Source organism: Xiphophorus hellerii, chromosome 16 (genome assembly GCF_003331165.1).
Source record: "Xiphophorus hellerii strain 12219 chromosome 16, Xiphophorus_hellerii-4.1, whole genome shotgun sequence".
Classification (NCBI taxonomy): domain Eukaryota; kingdom Metazoa; phylum Chordata; class Actinopteri; order Cyprinodontiformes; family Poeciliidae; genus Xiphophorus; species Xiphophorus hellerii.
In genome coordinates this window covers 10,673,417-10,693,975 of record NC_045687.1, presented here as the reverse complement: position 1 = coordinate 10,693,975, position 20,559 = coordinate 10,673,417, and the positions used below count along the sequence as shown (strand labels likewise).

The 20,559-nt window shown below is 40.4% G+C and overlaps 2 protein-coding genes across 5 annotated transcripts in view; one reads left to right on the top strand and one right to left on the bottom strand.

Annotated features, from left to right (window-relative positions):
* Nucleotides 1-18,115, top strand: part of arhgap44a (Rho GTPase activating protein 44a) — a 31,782-nt gene extending 13,667 nt beyond the window's left edge. The window contains exons 5-23 of one of the 4 annotated variants that reach the window (XM_032586997.1): nucleotides 63-174; nucleotides 256-332; nucleotides 463-577; nucleotides 716-784; nucleotides 1,584-1,665; nucleotides 1,972-2,099; nucleotides 2,206-2,317; nucleotides 3,233-3,314; nucleotides 3,478-3,558; nucleotides 3,939-4,052; nucleotides 4,136-4,227; nucleotides 5,414-5,600; nucleotides 6,366-6,383; nucleotides 6,490-6,678; nucleotides 7,730-8,242; nucleotides 10,902-11,047; nucleotides 11,149-11,535; nucleotides 12,176-12,227; nucleotides 14,056-14,189. In XM_032586997.1, the coding sequence (XP_032442888.1) occupies nucleotides 63-174; nucleotides 256-332; nucleotides 463-577; nucleotides 716-784; nucleotides 1,584-1,665; nucleotides 1,972-2,099; nucleotides 2,206-2,317; nucleotides 3,233-3,314; nucleotides 3,478-3,558; nucleotides 3,939-4,052; nucleotides 4,136-4,227; nucleotides 5,414-5,600; nucleotides 6,366-6,383; nucleotides 6,490-6,678; nucleotides 7,730-8,242; nucleotides 10,902-11,047; nucleotides 11,149-11,535; nucleotides 12,176-12,183 (2,512 nt within the window). In that variant the 3' untranslated portion in view covers nucleotides 12,184-12,227; nucleotides 14,056-14,189. Of the gene's footprint in view, nucleotides 1-62; nucleotides 175-255; nucleotides 333-462; nucleotides 578-715; nucleotides 785-1,583; nucleotides 1,666-1,971; nucleotides 2,100-2,205; nucleotides 2,318-3,232; nucleotides 3,315-3,477; nucleotides 3,559-3,938; nucleotides 4,053-4,135; nucleotides 4,228-5,413; nucleotides 5,601-6,365; nucleotides 6,384-6,489; nucleotides 6,679-7,729; nucleotides 8,243-10,901; nucleotides 11,048-11,148; nucleotides 11,536-12,175; nucleotides 12,228-14,055 lie in introns of all 4 variants that reach the window. The other 3 variants (XM_032586994.1, XM_032586995.1, XM_032586998.1) reach the window with 3 other exon arrangements.
* Nucleotides 18,116-18,257: 142 nt separating this feature from the next.
* On the bottom strand, nucleotides 18,258-20,523 carry LOC116735246 (RING finger protein 222). Its single transcript, XM_032586999.1, has one exon. The coding sequence runs from the start codon at nucleotides 20,344-20,346 to the stop codon at nucleotides 19,720-19,722; it is 627 nt and encodes a 208-aa protein (XP_032442890.1). The 5' UTR covers nucleotides 20,347-20,523; the 3' UTR covers nucleotides 18,258-19,719.
* Nucleotides 20,524-20,559: the final 36 nt, after the last annotated feature.

The following is a 20,559-nucleotide window of genomic DNA, read 5'->3' as shown; positions in this document are numbered from 1 at the left end:
TTTCTTTCTTGATGAACATTTTCTATGTTATTGATCGTATTCTCTTGGTTGCCATGTAACAGAAAGATGCTGAAGTTGTGTGGGGACACAGAAGACAAGCTGGCCCAGGAGCTGCTGCAGTTTGAGCTCCAAATAGAAAGAGATGTGGTGGAGCCTCTTTATGTGCTCGCAGAGGTGAAAGTAATACAAATGTTCAGCCTTATGCACTTTATTTCTCATCCCTTACCTCACAACTACTGATATTTTCATCTGTAGGTGGATATTCCCAACATCCAGAAACAGAGAAAGCACTTAGCTAAACTTGTTTTGGACATGGATTCAGCACGAACAAGGTGAAAGAAATTTATGTTTAAATCCCAGGCTGCAATCCGCTCCTATTAATTTAACACTCACGGTAAAAAATGTGCCGGAGACACGACATATCCAGAGCAGCAGTTTTTTTTTTTTTTTCCCCCGCCGCAGATATCAGCAGTCATCTAAGTCATCCAGCCATCCAAGCACAATGCAGCCCGGCGCCAAGTCCGAGTCCCTCAGAGAGGAGATGGAGGAAACAGCCAATAGGATGGAGATTTGTAGAGTGAGTCACCAGACAGAGCAAATCGTTAATCATGTCCTCCTTGGTGTCTTTCCCTCTCTGATTTATAAATGTTGTGAACGCATTAGACATAAATGGACCACGCTGCCGGGATCTTTAATTCTCTACTTTAATTTTTAGGATCAGCTGTCGGCAGATATGTACAATTTTGTGGCCAAAGAAATAGACTATGCAAACTACTTCCAGACAGTAAGTAAATCACATTTTTAAGCTCCTGATTTTTGTTTTCCTTTTACTCAAAATCACACACAGAAGCAAGTATGTCTTTTAATGAAATTATTACAGAATATTTATCCACCATGATCTATTACACAATTTATCTCACTATAGCCATAATGTAGTCTCCTGGGATTTCAGAGGGACTAAAACAAAATAGTGCATAATTATGAAGAAAAAATAAGTTACTCATTAATATGTATTAACCCCGGCAAGCTAATAATATATGTTTTTGCTGCAATTACAGCAGCAGGTCTTGTGAAATAGATCTCTATTATCTTCACACATCTATATAGACAGACATGTTTGCCCGTTCTTTTTTTGCAAAATAGCTCAAGCGGATTGGATGGAGATCATCTCAGAATAAAAAATATTCAAGTCTTGGTATAGAGTCACGCAAAATCAGCATGCATTTAGCTTCATCCATCTCAAATTAATTCTGATCAGATTAAGAAAAGTTTTCCCACAGCAAGATGCTGCCACCACCCTGTCATTATAGGGATGTCCACTGTGTTCAGTGTGTTGTGAGGTGTTAGCTTCTAGATACACAAGGTGTTTTGCATGCAGAACAAAAAAGTTTAATTTAAATCTGATCTACTTTCTTTTGGTATATCACATAAAATCCCAGAAAAATATATAAAAAGTTGTTTTACATGAGAAAATGTAAAAAAAAAAAAAATTTAAAAAAAGTTCAAGCGTAAGAATACCTTTTCGGCATTGTATATGCATTTCTGCGTGTTGTGATTGCCTTTTCTCTTTCACCCCTCTCTAGCTCATAGAAACACAGGCAGAGTATCACAGGAAGTCATTAGAAATTCTTCACAGTGTCCTGCCCCAGATTAAAGCTCAACAAGGTGAGTCATCCACAGAGTGTGGAGGTGTCTGAGTAAAGCTCCGTTCTGTTTCTGCACCTAAAGCTACCTAACGGCAGCATATAAAAGAGAGCTTAATTTCTCCGAGATGTCAAATGACTCCATAATTTAGCAATAATTATATACTGTAGTAATTAAAGCATACTGGCTTAAACACAACGCAAGAATGAATTAATTTGCATACATTGTTCACATTTTTAGAGTTTATCTTCTCGAAATTTTTCTTTGTGAACATGGGATATTTGCAACTTGCGTTGTCTCACATCTGTGTTTTGCTTTGTGCTGCAGAAGCGTGGGTGGAGAAGCCATCATTTGGCAAGTCTCTGGAGGAGCACCTGAATATTAGTGGGAGAGAGATTGCATTTCCCATTGAGGCCTGTGTCACCATGCTGTTAGAATGTGGCATGCAAGAGGAGGTACAGCACAAACACACCCACACTCTCATACAAAACTTACACCTTGTGGGTGTGAATTTAGTTGTCCATGTTATGTTAATGTAATTTCCCGGTGCGTCGTCTGCAGGGCCTCTTCAGAGTGGCTCCATCTGCCTCCAAGCTGAAGAAGCTGAAAGCTTCGCTGGACTGTGGAGTTCTTGACGTCCAGGAGTATTCCTCTGACCCTCACGCCATCGCAGGTGAACATCACTCACACACATATTCAAAGTCCTTCGGAAATTTGTTGTGGATGGTTAGGAGTAAAATACACATGAAAATAAGATCTTCATGTGGAAAAGATTTGTTCTTCAGTTTATTTCCTCGTGGATTTTGGACATAAGAAGCTGAGAAAGGTAATTGTTTGTAGCCAAATTTTGTTACATAACAACCACAAATCTAAAGGTACTTTTTTGAAGCTTCCTAAATTTGACAAAAAAGTGCATGTTCAACCCCATTTACTCTGATTCTCGCTAAATAAATAAAGTCAATTGCCTTTAGGAATCTTTCCATGTTCTGTGAAGGCCTCAGAAATTTATTTGGGGAACATTAGCAAGCACACCACAGTAAATACCAACAAACGCACAAGGCAGATCAGGGAAGAGTTGTAGAGAACTTAAACACATCAGCCAGAACTTTGACCATCTTATAGAGCACTACTAAACATAACAACAGCATGACGCAACTGCAGACCTACCTACTCATGGTCATTCACAGAGTTCAGTCACTTCTTCACTGCTATGCACTACTCTGTGCTGAAATAATCATTAAACCTCAATAAAATATACTGAAATGGTTGTGAAGTGAGAAAAAAGGAAATATAAAAGCAGTGTTAGAACTTTTTAATAGCACTATAACAGGGTTGAAAGAAGCTGTTTAAAGACTCGCCATAATCCTGACCAGATAACGTTGTCTTTTAAACATATGAACATGAAAGCTGTGTTGAAAGAGCTGCATCTGGCAGCTGTACTAACTACAAGGGCCCGCTGGAGGAGAGGGAATATGGAGCATGGCCTCACAAGCTCTTGAAAGAAAGAAAAAAGAAAGAAAACATCCCTCCACCCTCTGAGAGAGCTGACCAATTTTTTCCCTCCTTTTTCCATTTTTTACGTCCGCAGGGGCCCTGAAATCATACCTCCGTGAACTCCCTGAGCCACTAATGACCACTGAACTTTATGATGAATGGATTCAGGCCTCCAAGTGAGTTGATTTTCTCTCGTTAAAAAACATTTCTTGGATTACGCCATTGGCTATGATGACTAGAAAGTAGTCCAAAGTCTTCATAAAGAGTGATGACATTTAATAAAACGTGGAACAAAAAAAAAATGTTAGAATTAAATTTTTGTCATTAATATTTCCACAGCATTCAAGATATGGACAAGAGACTGCAAGCCTTAATGGCAGTATGTGAAAAACTCCCCACAGACAACCTAAACAATTTCAGGTGAACTGTTTGTCTTTTTTTTAGCATATTGAATGGTTTTGTAAGCCAATCACAATGTCACACATAGATTATCCTGTTCATAATACGATTATGTATAAATCTTCCCTAAAATTCTTTCTGACTTTCTAAATTTATTCCCTCCTTAAAAGTTAAAGCAGGTTTAAAAGCAGGCAGTATAATCAGTCTGTTTCAGTATTGACCACCTGAAGGCAAGGACTGTTGTATTTTTTCCTGTGTGTAATAATAAAGATGGTAATTTATCTTATCAATAACATGATTGCAAACTGCTATGACTTTTCTTACAAATGAGAAAAAAAAATCCTTAAGAATTGGAAAGAATATGTCACTTTGACTTTGGACTTTTTTGTCCAATCTTGTAGATATCTTATAAAATTTTTAGCCAAACTGAGTGAATACCAGGACTCGAACAAAATGACCCCTGGTAACATGGCCATTGTCCTCGGACCTAACTTGCTGTGGACTCAAACAGAACCGTATGTATTCCTGCTGCATTATTGATTTACCAAATGCTGGGCCTGATTTGCACGTAAACAAGACGCTATCTTTCTCTTTCTAGGAACATGACGGAGATGATGACCACTGTTTCTCTGCAGATTGTTGGCATCATTGAGCCGATTATTCAGCATGCTGATTGGTTCTTCCCTGGAGGTCAGAATTACATTAATACGTACAGGAGGCACCATTATAATGAGTCTAGGAAACATAGTTTGTAGCTATGCAACTATACTGGGTTATCAAATCACCTTGGTGAAGATTCTTCCTTATTTTATTGCTCTCTTTGCTTCTGTGTATTAGATGAGAAAACTATCAGTATTTCTAGATCAGAAACAACACATCTGAAGAAACTCTTATTTAGACAATTAACAGTGCAAACCCAGTTTTTCTTTATGCTTGCAACATATTAAATTAATGTCAATACTGTATTTATAATACAAAAAGTCATCTATATCTTCTGCAGCTTGGATAAATAAAAGTCTATGTATGGGTGTACTGGACTCATCTAGCACATAGATATGAAAGAGAAATGATACATGACATGAATCAAAAAGTTGTGTAAATGTATTCTACCTTTACTGATAGCTCCAAGTACAATCAGGTACAGCCAATTGCTTTCAGAAATCAACAAATTAGTAAATAGCGCCTCCTTGCAATTTAATCTGAGTATAAATACATCTGTTATGTAAAACGTTTCTTGCAGAACACTGCTGACCAATGTTGAACATCTTGAAGACCAAGGAATAAATGGTCTTAACATGGGTACTTACCTAAACTAACAAGCCTGGTGAGGAGAAAATGATTGAGAAACAGCCAAGAGACTGATGTGGCAGAATGTGTTATCTATTAGGACATCTATTAGTCACACAGTCTATAAATGAGGCCTATTTGGAAGAGTGGCTTGAAGAAAATCCATTGTTGACTGAAATACTGACTGAAACAACCTCCAAAAGAACAACACGCCTAAACATACTGGTACAGATTTGTTATAGTGGCCCAGTCAAAGGCCACATCAAAATCCAAAATCATGTTTTGCAGGAATAAGGTGTGTTCACATGTACAAACCTGATAGAGACATAACTCAAAAGACTTGCAGCTGTAACTGCAAAAAGTGGATTTTGAGTATCAACTCAGTTGCGCCTGAATACATCTAGCTTTTTAGATCTCTTTTGGTTAAAACAATTTGAAGATCACAGATTCCTTTTCCTTCTGTTTTACAATCACCTACTAATTAGTGTTAGCCAAAACGTAAAATCTCAAGAAAATGTGTTTGGATTGATATCTTTTTAGATGGCCCTGTGTTACAGTTTGCTGATGTGTGTGCCTGCGTGTGCTGCAGAGATCGAGTTCAATCTGACAGGCTGCTATGGGAGCCCGATTCACACCAACCACAACTCCAACTACAGCTCCATGCCCTCACCAGACATGGACCAGTCGGAACGCAAGCAGCAGCAGCACGACCAGAGCCGACGCCCACTGAGTGTCGCCACTGACAACATGATGCTGGAGTTTTACAAGAAAGACGGGTATGACGGCAAGTGCTGCTTTTCTCCTGCCCACCTTGCTCGCTCGCTCTCTCTCTTTCTCCCTTTCTTCTTATCCTCGTCTCATGCATCTGAGATTGAATAGATGTGCTTAAGTGGAGAAACATTCAGAAAACATTAAGAAAATCTACATTTTGTGCCTCATGTGTCTGAAACCTTCACATGTGACAGAGAGATGAGCATCCTAGTATCTGCCCACTTATCATTCTCCTACATAGAAATACACCTCCATGTTCTCAGGATTCATCAACAACGGGGGTCTGAATTGCTTTAGTATCATTGTCTCTATAGCAACAAGCTGCTGATGGAGGGCTGCTAGTTCTTTTTTTTTTTTTTTTCAGGGAAATATTTTTCTTGACTTATCTTCATGTCCTCCCACACCAAGCTCCTCCCTCACAGTCTGGCTAGTGCGTCACCTGGCCTGACTCATTCACTCCGCCAGTGCAAAGACAAAAATGATGAGAAATAAGAAACCAAGTTAGTAAAGCAGTAATAAATACAGAATACTGAAAGACAGCTAGGATGAGTTTTAGCTCATTTCAAGTCATGAATATGTATGAAAATGAACTGGATTCTCCATAGTAGTCAGTTGTTGTCGTAAACCTCCTCTCACCTCCCGAACATCCCTTCTCCCTGACCACCGCCGGAGTGTCTCATCTTCTGTCTTCTACTCTTGTGTTGTGAACCATATCTGCATCACTTATGACCTCATATCCCTTTTGCCTCTTATCTCCCCTGCTAACGCAGCATTAGGAAGATACAAAGGTACTGTATCATTCCGTTGTTCCTACTTCTTTCCCTCCCTCCCTGTCCCAGCTAAATTCATTTTAATGTTGCCACCGACGTATGTGACTCTCGTGTTTCTCACCAGTATGGGCGTCAGAGTGATGGATACCTCCTGGGTGTCTCGCAAGGGTTCTTCCACGCTGACGCGCAAGACTTCTTCCACCCCTCCTGGCATGCAAGGACCCGGCTCCCCCGCTGACACGCTCATCCCCGAGCAACCCGGCGAGCTCGCCACCTCACCCGCCGCCACGCCGCCGCTTGGAGAAAGGGTTTGGTAAGTTGCCATAGGGAGGCTGCCCCCTTGTTGCTCACGTATTCACAGCAGGTCATTCTTACTTTCACCACCATCATCACCACCATAAGCATTCTCAGATAAGAGGATGTGTCACCCATTTTTTCATTGATTTGCAACGTCTCCACGATGTTTCAGTCTAATTCTGTTCTGTTTCTCTCTCTGCATTAAGTGCTCTCTTCACTTCTTTGTCATGTATTCGTGACTGTGTAACTTTTTTTTGTCCAAATTCTGTGGTGAATTTGGATCTCTGTAAATGGCGCTACGCTTACATTTTTTTGGTCCTTGCAAGCATGCTAAAATATCCTGTCTGTCAGTAATGCTTTGGCTTTTTAGCTTGCAGTTCCTTTATTTTTTTTCTGTTTTGACACACTGATTTCTACATTTCTGGGCTTTCATTATCACCTTCAAGCACATGAATAATCAACCCTCAGTCTTTTTTTTTTCGGCCCATGTGGCAGACGAGATAATTTGGCTTCTGGTTTGGCTTGCTTTATCCTCATTTCCCGCGGCTCTTTCAGCCATTGAAAGGGTTTTGTGTCTGTTTCACACTGCCCTGGGCTGACTGCAGGACCTGGGATGCAAACAAGTCATATATTGCGAATTCCGGTTTCCATTTCCAGCAGTGAGGAGATCCGCTTGATAATATTGTGAGATGCGGATGAACACTTTGGCTCACAGAGAAAGATCCTCAGAGCTCTCTGCAGTGTTCAGACACAAGATGATCACAGAGGAAGTGTTACACGCTGTATTCTTTTCCTTTGCCAATAAAACATTCTTTTTTCTGCTTTTTCTTTGTGCTTGTCTTTGTATTTGCACTTTGAACTGGGCTGGCTGTGTCCGAAGGCTGGTGCCATAACCTTTGCCTAAAATGCTTTTTTATTTTTATTTTTTTTACACCGTGTTTGAGCAACAGACCAACTAACACCGAATCATGGCAGCAGCTTTATTATTCTTTATTTCTCCACTGCGATTCCCTGTTCAACCACTAGAGCTGTTTTATTTGTGCTGTCTATTCTCTTAATGTCTACAGCTCAGAGAACGTGTCGCTCAATCGGCCAGACACCTCTTTTGCCCACCCAACCCCTGGGGAGGACCGGCCACCCCCTCCTTACCCTTCCTCCTCGTGCCACTCCATCCCCCACCACTTTTATCCCAAACCCCCACCTTGCGCTCGTCCTGTGGCACCAGGTCCCGAGTCCCAGCCCCCTGGCTCGCCACCACCCCCAGTGCGCTGGTCTGGCTTCACTCCTCCCGCCCCGCCCCCTTCTTCCTCCTCTTCTTCCTCCTCCTCGTCACTCGACATCAATTCAAACCCCAAACCTAGCTGTCTGCACTTCCCCAAGCACAGCCCGCCAGGTGACTTGTCACAAGCCCCTCCGCTCGACACTAACTCTTCTCCACTCTATGTCAAAACCCCCTTGCTACTAACCCGCCATGACCAGAGTTACAGCAACCCCCCTAGCCTCCCTTCGTCCGCTCCCCCACCCCCGCCGTGGGCTGCCTGTCCATGTGCCCGAGAGAGAGGACCCCCCAGGCTGACTAGGTAAATACAACACTCCTGTGGCCACTGTGGGTGCATCACAGAGCTCCAGCTGTTTTTCTCTTCTAGCTCGCCGGCTCAGATTTTGCTTTTTGCTTTTTCACCCCTCCCCTTTCAGTTGACTTCTGGTTCTTTGACGCTCAGTTTGTCTGGAAAAGTGTTTGAAGTGGGGTTTCTCTCCAACCAGAACAGTTCAAATGATATTTGATTGTTTCAATTTTGAAGTCTACAGTGTTTTTTAACCACCTCATTCAAAGCATTTTTAAGTATTTAGATGCCTGAGCAAAAGCATATTTCCGCAAAGCTCATAATTTGAAGCTTAATGTTGACTTTGGCCCTTTTTCTAACTTGTTTTGTTGGTTTTACTTGCACAAAGAAAAGAGAATATGAATCAACCTGACACAACTCTGTCATCCCAATCACACCCCTGGTTGTGACACACAACGTCTCGGTAAAATTCGAATAACAAAAATCTCACCAATGTCCGAGCTCGGTGGAGATTTGCTGTGGTTAGAAATTTAGCTGAAACACAAACTGAACACACAGAAAAAAGCCAAATTTAATTTATATCGGGGGGGTTTGTGTTTTAGTTCTCTCACTTGAATCAAATGCTGGCTCGTTATCAGGGTTCTGCTGAACAATGACAACATGCTGAGTAAGTAGCAACTACCACCAGGGAGAGAACTGAAACATAAAGGATGCCACCCCTTGCGGTCTGACCTTGGACAACCTTGATTTATGACATACAAAAATATAAAAGCATAAAATGGAATTTCTTCATTGTTCTAGCATAATTTTTCCTGGGAAATTGAAAATGTCAATAATTTTTTATTTATTTATTAGTTTATTTTTACCGGTGACACTGACCTAATTTGTTTAAGAACTGCAGTTTGCCTCTACAGAGGCGACATTAAAATCAATGCTTTGCAGGCCAACTACCTAAAAACTGAAGCTTTAAAGTTATTTGAAATACATTTTTAAAGTCATTTTTTAAGCATTAAATTACTTAAACTATTTTTGTTATTTATTCTAATATGCCAATCTGAAAACTGATGTTTTAAATGCTACAATACTTCTCGAGAGCAACTCATATTTCAATGGTTTTACTAGGACTTTTTCATGAATATGTGACTCCACATATTTTCATCTTCTGTAAGAGCATGTCTTGTTCCTCCTAAAATTATTCACGCTGAAGTTTGCCATAGTGATAACATAACATATTTATTCTTTATGTTGATATGACTTGTTGATATTTTTTGCCTCATAACATAATGTTCTTCAAGTTAATTGTCTGCTTAAAAAACATTGAGAAACATCATTTTTCAGCTTTGTAAATGTAGTGGTTTGCTTTAAACATAAAATTTGATGACTATCATTTTAGCTTTTCTCTGCACAGCTCATTGTTTTTGTTTGGACATCTGTCTGAAGAGTACAGCACACAGAACAGGTGAAATCATGAGGGTGGCATAAAATAAACCTACTACAGGTATAGACTGGACCATTCTTTCATTTGTTTTGACACTAGATGCAGATGTTACGGACTTAAAATATTTCACAACTTCCCTGGTCAACTTTATTCCGTTTGGTAGTATGTATCCTAATCTGTGTGTTAAATCTGCAACACACTGCAGAAAAAACTGAAACATTAATGAGACAAAACATTGAGATGTCATTTATTTCTAGCTTGAAATAAAACTACAATCAAGCCAAATGTAAATAAAGAAATTATTTGAATTTGATGCCGTATTGACCCTTCTGACTGCAATTTTAACAATCTCGAATGGAGGCTGCAAATCTGTATTTAACCTCACTGAGGGAGTTAACAATGAGACATTTTGTCTAACCACTAATTTTTCTCATAATTTGTGCTTTATGTAGGCCATTCTTGGCCCTCTGAATGTCTCTGTGTTGTAGGTTCAACACAAAAGTATATGTCTCCTATTGTCCGCTTTTGTTTTTTGCTTTTATTTATAAGTTCTTAGTCAATAGGACCGCAAATTTCCACTTAATTACAATTAGCACACTTTTGAAAAAAAAAGGAATCTAAATGTAACAATTTTTTAAGAAAGAGTAATAACAATACATCTAACCAAGAAAATAAATAAAATCATTCAATCTTAAAAAGTCAAGAAAATTGTATTTATGTCATTTTTAATAAGTCACATATCAACCTGTTTGGATCTACAATGATTTTACAGGGCTACACAAATTTGACTACTCTGTTTATTTCAATAAAGTATTGCATGCCAATGTATTTAGTAGGTAAAAATGAAAAGAAAAATCAGTTTCCCCTGCTTTTCCATGTCATACATAGTGTAAATATTTGGAAAATGTTGCAGCTTTGCATGATTATAACAACTATTTTTGAGGCTTTTTTGAACTTATTTACTATTGAAATTATTTACTTTAAACATCTCCGTAGTCTTATGACTGTCAAATTTTAACTGTTAGTTGTGTTTTTGTTCTTCATATATTGTGATTTTCAGAACCCATTTTTAATTCTGGTATGAGTCTAATTTATCTGTTCCAAGTGATGGTGATGATGGTGGTTATGGGTGTTTTGGTGTTGACATAAAGCAGACAGTCCAGTTTCTTTCTATTCTTTTTTACTGATTTGCTGTTTTCATTCTGGTTCAGATAATAATATCTGCCTACTTTTCAGTTCGCTAAAGAGTAAAGAGCTTTCCCCTGTGATTGGGCACAAAGGCATCCAGGTGGCAAGTCCAACAGTGCCCCCCAGCTGCAGCCCTCAGAGCAGCAGCCATTCCCCCCTCTCAACTGAGCACAGCCCTCACGCCCTGCGCAAAGGTTGGTACTTCTCTTGCTGTGAGCTCTCACTGGCTCTCAATACCTAAAAATGTTTTGTATTGATATATTCAAAGTAATGAAAATGCTCTCTGTGATTTTAGGTTCCAAGAAGTTGGCTCCTGTGCCTCCAAAGGTCCCTTACGCCCAGTCTGGAGGGATGTCTGACCAGTCCACAGGTCAGCCATCACCTGTAAGCCTGTCCCCTACACCTCCCAGCACCCCTTCCCCGTACGGACTGACCTGTCCTCCAGGGCAAGTACCGCCGTCCTCCCCTGGACAGACTCCACTCGGGCCAACCCACTCACTATCATCTCCGCCCTCCCTCTCTGGGACACTCACCAAGTCCCGGCCTGCCCCTAAACCTAGGCAGAGACCGAGCCTGCCCCCTCCTCAGCCACCCCCAGGACCCCCACCCCTGGCTCCAGTCCCTCAGCCTCTGGAGCAGGACCTCCTGGATGGACTGTCTCCTGGAGAGAGCATGTCTACAGGTAAATACCAGCCTCTGGAAACAACCTCCCCACCGCCACCACAGGTGGGGCTGCAGCGGCCCGCTCTCAGACTCGCTGTGGCTCTGTCCAATGGAGATGGTGGACGAGTGTAGGACCCTTTAGGACTGTAGACACAGAAGATCCCTTGTCCCTTTAAATGACTCCTCCCAAACAAAAATCGGAATGAAATAACAAAGTGGCCTCTTAAACGCAGACACCTGAGAATTATGCAATGTGAATATTAGTATTTTTGCGCTGTAGTGAGCAGATCTCCTAACCTATGTATTCATTGCTTGTGTTATGTGATGATGTTTCTGGGTAACCAGTGGAAACATCAAAACAGCATAGCTCGTCCTGCTTGTATGGAAGTTTGCCATTAGATTCATCATGTGCTCTCTGTTTATCTGTGTTGCCCAGACCCCCCCCCATGCGGCAGAGGTAGGTCAGAGGCTTACACAGTTCGCTCAAGACAAGTGTCTCTCCCTGTGAGCAGACATGGAAACATAGCCAGAGTATCCCACATTATATTTACAGTATTATGTTCTGATTATGAGGTGCTTTGTTAATATATACCAATCTTTTTTTTTGTTATATTTATCATTCTCTTGTCCCCCCCTTGCTACTACTGTGTACTTTGCAGCTGTGTGAGGCCAGGGATTCAGTGTGGGCTAAGTGTGAGGGGGACTTTTAGGGTAAGCCAGACCGCCCCTCGCCCCATGCACTCCATCTCACTGCCTGGCCTCGTAGTGTGGATGCCTCTGGGGTTTCCTGCAGCCTGCCTCAAACACTTACCCTCAGCTCTAAATCAGATTTTCTATTACCCTCTTAACAGCAATATTGTATCTTTGCACTTTGTTGGTCAACCAGTGGTGCATGGCTCAAGGATTTCCCAGAGTGCACCACACTGAGCTCACATTGCAGTAACCATTGCTTACAAAGGTCCATCCTAAAGCAGCCCCCTGCTCCCTTCTTGTGCCTTTTTATTTCCAAGTACCATGGCGGCAGGCATCCCCCTGCCACTTTTTTCGGGGGTCTTCAGGTAACCCCCCACCCCCTCCTGCTCTTCTACTCGGCAGGTTCATTGCTTTTTATAACCTCTGCTTCCTCTTACCACGCTCCACCTCATTCCTACACAGGAATAGTCATCAGTCTGTTTGGACGTGTGGCTTCCAGTAAACGGTGCAATACACTAGATTAGCGACAGTTTCTGCAAATACTATGAGCAGAATTAATGAGATTTCCATTGTTACTTTAAGCCACTTGGTGTCTCGGTGCCATCTTTCTCCACAGAGTTCCACACACACATCTTGTTGCCTCTGTGTTTTGGCTGTTGTTGTAGACGTGTGGTGTGTCACTGTGTTGTTGGATTTTTCTTTGCTGACAAAAAATGTGTTGCTGTTCTTTGAAGTTTCAAAAAGCTGTGACATACTTTACCTTACAATATTATCATCCCATGAACCTTTGTCACATTTTGTCATTTTCTAGCCAAAAGCCTCTCAGATTTATTTTATTGAGATTATGTGATTGAAATTACACAAAGCAGTACATCGGGCTTGTTTAATAATTCTTTTGCAAATAAAATTCCAAAAAGTTAGAAAATAACTCAGTCTCAATCTTAGACAACAGTAGTTTTTCAACAGATTCTCAATTGAAAAGGCTATTTTTAAATAACTACATCATACCATTGTTCTTATGTTGTAAATTTGTGCATACTGCACAGTATGTTATTCTTATTTCAATTTTTTTTAACTTTTGTGTGAACATGGTGGTCCCACCTTAATTAGCTGATGTGATAACTGAATTTTCCCACTGTGGGACGATATAGGATATTTCTATTCTACTGTCATTTAGGTCTGGGCTTAGACTGACTAAAACGTCTCCCCGCTTTAAACTAATTGAAAACCATGCCTTACCTGTTGAATGTATTCCTATGTCTTTATGATAGAATTTGCTTATTAATATTCCCTTAAAAAGCTCTGAGGCCTTGATGGAACAATTGGGTTTATACTGAGTTACATACAATTTATTAATTAGATGTCCTCTTAAGACAGTTTTATTAATGGTTTTCAGATAAAGGTGGCAGAATATACACATATGCCACACTTTTCAGATTTTATGCCTTTGGTAGACATGTATCCTTTCCACTTCAAAATGATGTGCTACTTTGTGGACGTTGCAATACAATAAAGTTTGTGGTTACAATGTGACAAAATGTGAGAAAGTTTGTGGAGTGTGAATACTTTTGGCACTTTTCCTACACTAACTGTTTGCTACAGTTAACATCAAACTGGAAACATCCCTGTGTAGAATGTGAAGCACATATAATCTACTGAGTTCTTTAAACCACTCACTATGAGTTCAGATAAGAAGCATTAATATTACTTCTGCTTTCTTCCATTTTTTTTACTTCATTATCATCATCATATGCCTTCCCCTTTCCTCTTTTTGTCACTCACGATTACCATTTTCACTATTTCACTCTTCACACTTACCTTTCCCCCCCATCATGCTCACCATTAGATATCTTCAATTATGAAATCCCCTCCATCAATGTCAATCTGGACAGCCTCATCGATGAGTTCAGCGGTGCCCCCTGCAGGAGGTCCCTGGCAGTGACAGACTCTCCAGAGGGGGACGCTGTGCCTGAGGAGGAGCCCCAGAGCACCATTCTATGACCTATAACCCTGACGCATCATTTACCAGCGTCCCAGTGGCTGTATATGCTTTGAACTGTCAACACCAAGGCCTGGTGGAAACACTGACTGGCCTCACCAAATGCCCACCTGAAACCAGAACATGAACCTTTCCTCACATCTGCTACAGGCTGCAACGAAACTCATCTTTCCCAGCTGCTTATTTTACGTTTATGTGACTACAAACAAAACAAACAAAAAAAAAAACACCAAAATGCCATAGTGGATGAACTGTTGCCTTTAAAGAGAAAAGACTGGGAAATACCGTAGATAAGTATTACATCAAAAAATATTTTTATCACTGATTTATTTTTTGCTTATTTGCTTTACTTTGTAATTTTGTTTCGCGGTGCAATGCTCTACGTTTCTCGATCTTTTTGTAGTTATTTTGTTTTGCCTTATAAGAACATGCAATCAAATTGCAATATGACGTTCACAGGTTGTGCAAATAAGTTGCTTTTGGGAGACTGGCATGGTTTGGAGCAAATCCTCAGGTTGAAACACAGAGTGGGAGCAGGGCTCACAGGGTATTCAACTTTGCACACATCAGAAACACAATGGGCCCTTTAAGGCAGGCTTTGCATGCAGGATGGAACATTTAAGTCAGTTTTAATAAAGTCCCTTCATTTTTACTCCACCTGAAAAAATAGGTGTTTACACATGAACAGGTAAAACTCACCTAAACTCACTCTACATTGTACCAGCACATAATCAGAAGAATGTTATTGTAATTTAAGCTTTTTCTACTTGCACCCGTTGTTCCGTTTGGAAGAAGCAAGATGTTGTTTTTGCATGACGAACCGATGTGATTGATCTGCTTCAGATTCAGGGCCTCTGAGTGATTTAGTTTTACTTCCTAAGTGTTAATCTTAAAATTTTGTTTCCCTCTGAGAGTAAATCCTGACCCTCACGCCTGTTAGGATGCTGCAGCTTGATGTTGACGGATGAAGGACTACACTGCCTTTATGTTTGTGTGATTTTCTCTCTTAATTTTGTTTCAAGTGCTTCAGGTTCAGTGACCTTTGACCCCTGAGTGTAAATACAAAGACTGTACATAGGTTTATGTATATAAAATTGAGAGGAAGATTATATGTAAAATGCATATCTGGAACATATAATGATATTAATATATGTGCTGATATTTATCGTGTAGAAAATGACATGATTAAAATTTTGATGTTATATTTTGTTCCTGCACACAATGAACAGGTGTACTGTAGATTCATGTTTTTTTTTTTCTTTTTCACTTTTACACCGTTTTACTATGGTGCTGCAGCAGACATGCAGAATGTTCACTTTGCAGCAACTCATCTGAGATCTTCCGTCCTGTTATAGCTCTTAACGATCGACTTATGATTCCTCCATCTAAAAAAAATCTATCTGCATTGAAAGACATTACTCTTGAAATACCCAAATTATTTTTTAATTTTAACCCAAGACAATTATAAAGTGCCTTCCAGAAGTATTACTACATCTTGAACTTTTTCACTGCAGCAAACTTCACTATGTTCTATTGACCAAAACATAGCAATGCATAATAATGAAGGGAAAGATGCAGAGACATAATTTTGGGGGTTTATATGCCTCTGTTTTTTTTGTGTGTTTTTTTGTTTTTAGAATAGCTCAATCTTAGGCAGATTGGATAGAGTCTGTTAACCTCAGTTTCCAAGTCTTACCAGTATTTCTTCAGTCTAGATCTTACTAATACATGAATATGTTTTTATGTAAGCCATTCCGCTCTTTGTTTAGGGTTGGTATACCACTGAAAGGGGAGCGTTCACTCCAGTCATCAATCTTTTGTAGCCTCTCACAGGTTTTCTCAGTTTTTAGCACCATCCTTGTGCTCATCAACTCTGACCAGATTCTCTGCCCTGTTGATAGAAAAGCAACCCCCACAGCATGATGCTGTTTAAACCATATTTTCTAGTTGGGTCTTAATTTTCTGTCAGACATAGCATTTTACATGGGGGGATTTAATGAACTCTGACCTGAGATTCTTCTTTCATATACCCTGTGTTTCCTCGTGTCTTGTGGCACACTTCAGAAAAGAACAGTTTGACAATCGTGCCACTCTCCTATGCCAGATGTGAGGAATGCATCATTAAAAGGCTGTCCTGTGAATAAATACTTCCACTTGAGCTGTGGCTCTCTGTTGCTCCTCCAGAGCTCCCCTGGGCCTCTAACCTGCTTCTCAATGCTCTCCTTGCCTGCCTTGTCATTTTTAGCGGAGGGCTATATATTGGTAGATTTGCATTTGTTCCATGTTATATTCTAATGTCGTTCATTTAGAATAGCTGAACAATTTTATCCCTGGCATTTCTTTCTGTTCCTTGATCTTCAGGCTGCTGTTTTGTCATTAATATTCTATAACAAACCTTTGAGGCCTTCACAGAACAGATAGATTTATACTGAGATTACATCACTCACAGAAGGACTCTGTTTTTGCTAATAAAGTGACTTTGGAAGGCTGTTTGGTGCACTGGCTTTCACTGAGGTTAGAACTAGAGAAATATGAAAAAGGTTCCAAGGGTATTAATGCTACTGCAAGGCACTGGAGAATTTTGAAATTTAGCAGATGGGAGATGCAGCAGAATCACTTTTCTATGTAATACTAATCATCATAGAGCAGTGATGGTGTTAATTGAAGCACATTTACAGAGTTTACTGGTCCACCTTAGTCCAAAATATTTGCTCAAAATTGCCTTTTTCCAAATCTACTTTAAAGAAGCCATTGCATTCATAGTAAAGCATTTTTAAGTTGAATCCAAAAACTAGGTTTAGTTCACTTACTCCCAATATGGGATCTATGGTATGCCTCAGTGTGTGTGTTCTCAATGGACTGACTATCTCTATGAAGACTTTGGTGATGTTGATTATCTTGATAGTTGTGGTAACTTTATGACAATAATTGCAAGTGCCCTCACTCTTTGTTACTTTTGAACAACAGGAATAATCAATGTGTGTTAGAAGTTTTTATTTTGTGTGCTGGATCCATATGTTCATACACAGAGGCAAAACTATCTCTGAATGTGACTGGTGCAGGTGTTTTAGTAGTAGACTGCTCTACAGGTTAAGTGAGTGTTAGGATGGGATAAAGTTAGTTCAGGACTGTTGGCATGTGTTGTTAACAGAACATGGCAGTATTTCTCTAATGCTTTTAGGCATCATAACTGGAACTCACAGCCAAGCTGGAAGCATGCACTCAATTCATTATAGGTGTGATAATTAAGCTACAAACAAAACAACAACAACAAAAAAAACTTCTGTACCCCAAAAAATGTGAGTCTTTATTTTTGGTTGCTGCTGTAAATTAACTACAGCTACGTTTTTAAGTGCATATTAGTTAGAGCAACTTTTTCCACGTAATGATATACAGTTCTATTGTTTTATTGAGCTTTTAATGGCTGTAGGTCTATTTCCACTTTATCAAGGTGTCGCAGGTATGTTGACATACCTGCAACACCTTCTGCAGGTATGTCGCGCCAAATCAAAGCCAAGTTTATTTGCATATTGTGTGGATTTAAATCAGGAAGGGACAAAAAGAGTCATGCATGCACTTGGAAAATATTTTTAACAGACCACGTCCTTTTGTTAATCACTGTCGTGTCAAGGGATTGTGAGAGAATGTGAAATGCAATGGGCGCTCTTTTGTGGGATTTTGAGCAATACAGAGGAGGAGTGTAGGTTGCCTGTGGATGTACAGCCTCCTTCTGCTTTCACAACTAATGTATAAACTAAATCTGCCGCTTGTCGAGCCCACCATGCCCAACCCTTCATTCTCTGCTTAGCATAATGAGTGGAACACAGTGTGTACTGTGAAGCCTACCTGCAATCCTTATCAGAATGTCAGAAATAAATATATATTAAACTCTACATTTTTAATAACCCCACTTGGTCATTGCTGCTTTATTTCCTTCCATCAACAAACATCACCCACTGCAGTTTGTAGGTTTGTTGTGAAGGCATGTCTTTTATATCCTGCTACTAACTTAGGAGCTAGAACATTTTGTTCACTGAGCCTTCTCATTCTGTCTTTGACCTTATTTTGATACCATCTTTACACTCTCTCTCTCTCTTTCTTCTCTCATGTAGCATGTGATGCATTTTTTTGGGTCAGTGTGGAAAGGAAAGCCAAATAGGAAAAAATCTTAAACGGCAGATTATTACTAACATTACTAACATGTGAGGAACAAATCCGTGATTACGTAGCAGAAGTCTGTTGAGGTGTGTAACTAGCGGAACTGGCCAAGCAGGGTGGGTGAAGAATTGCAACAAGAAGATAATGGGAGTGTACACTGTTTTGAAAATAATGGTGATTCATACAGAGGAAGAGTCTAACCTCTCCTAAATCTCAACCACAAAATGCACAATGAATTGCCAATGTTTGAATTGCAAGTTTGTTGAAAATGATCTTTTTAACAAATGGTTGCAATAGTGACTGATTGTAATCTAACTTTCAATATTTTGGTCTTGATCTGATGCAGTTTATCCTGAAGGGCTCTGGTAATCTAATCAGTCAAGCAGTGTCTCTCCTTACAGTAGACAGGTACAGCTCATCTCCTTCAGGCTACCATGGGTGCATGAATTATTTCTAACAGATCCTTCAAAGATGTCTCTCTTTACACTGTCTTTATGAGTAACTGGTTAAAGGATTCTTACCAGTTCTCATTTATATAAATCATAAAGATAAAAACTTGAGTAACACTCAAAGGTTATTGTTGGATTCATCATTCCCTGCTTCATGATCATAGTTTGCTACAACAACAAGCTCCAGTTGATATTATTGTGACTAATCCACAGGTCAACATAAACTAGTGCCTAATTTTATGTTTTTTTAAATGATCACATGTGAACTTAATGTTCCTTTGAGTTCCCAAGAATCAGCTGCTTTGTGCCTGTCACGTGATGTCCCAGGAAAACACTCTGAAATCTGTGTTTGTAAAGTGACATAATGTGAAAGAGTGCTAGGTGTGTGAAGGCGTGAGCAATGCAATGTTTCTACCTGGAAAAGTGGGAGGCTGTGGCTTTACATGTTCGGCCACAAACACGTGTACTGCTGTTTGGAAACACAGCAGTACCCGGGCCTCTTTAACAACATCTTGGATGTCTAAGGATTGTTTGTTGACTTGGGGTTAAAAGGCTGCAAAACGGAGACTGTTATTCATGATGAGCAACAATTTAATGACTAATTCATCTTGTTGTTAAGGCAAAATTTTAATTTAGACTGTTGCTTAGCAATATACATTATGTGCCAATGAAAGTCTTTGTTTTAGTTATCATTTTAATCGAGATAAATTAATTAATTTGTCAATACAGAGCTACAGTCCAATATGACTACAACTGAATACTTGAACACACAGTTCATATCGTGATACATTGCTGATTAGTGAAACTCACATGCACAACAACGTTGATTTCCAAGGAAACATTGTCCCTAAAGGTTCTTGAATCGTTTCCACTTGGATCTGTATGCTGTGCATCTTCAGCAGCACTATGCCAATAAAATCCAAGGTAAAGTCGCGGCCACCAGTGCCAGAAGAGTAAAGGCTGACAGCAAACAGAGCAAGCATCGCGCCGTGGTGCAAACCCTGCGTCTCTCCCTGCGCTGAGGGTGAACCACTGTCATCACAACGTCGAGCGCATCCTCCTCTGCCATCGGTCGCCCCTGGGCACTTATGATGAAGATCTGACACGCATTGTGGTTGTGTCCGATTAACCTCTCCTGACGGACTCGTCGAAAGATACTCCCGCAGCAGTGGGCTATCCGGTTAACTCCGCTCAGTAAGCTGCCCCCGGAGGCGCGCCGTGCGCTCCGGAGCTGCGACGCCGTTGTCGGAAGAGGCACCTCCAGGGTCTGTTCTTCATCTGGATACTTGGTCGCTGAGAGTGCCACCAGCGATTCTTTTTGCCTCTTGATGAACGTCAGATGTCGGCAGATGGGGCAGACAATTGTGTCCCTGATGGCTCCATCGCTGTTAATGCTGACCAGAGTTTTGACCAAGCAGTCGTGACAGAATACATGTCCGCAGCTTAAAGTCCGCACACTGCCCGACAGGATCTCATAGCATACTGGACACTCCGGTGTGTCGTCTTGGCTGTCCTCTTTGTAAAGTGCCATGTAGAGGTAGTAAATACTGAAAACGGGTTGTCTAACAATAAGAACCCTTAGTGAAGGAACACTGAGGTGCTCCTAGTTCATTGTTCCTCATTGACTGCGCTGTGGCTTTGGGTGGAGGCCAGTGAGTCTTGTAAAACAGGGTCTGTCACCTGTGACAGCAGAAACCCATCTAATTGGATCCAGTTCAAGTTCTTAAATGGTACATATTTTATG

What these genes read in the sequence shown, in the direction of transcription:
- LOC116735246 (XM_032586999.1), bottom strand. Translation starts at nt 20,346, where the DNA reads ATGGCACTTTACAAAGAGGACAGCCAAGACGACACACCGGAGTGTCCA.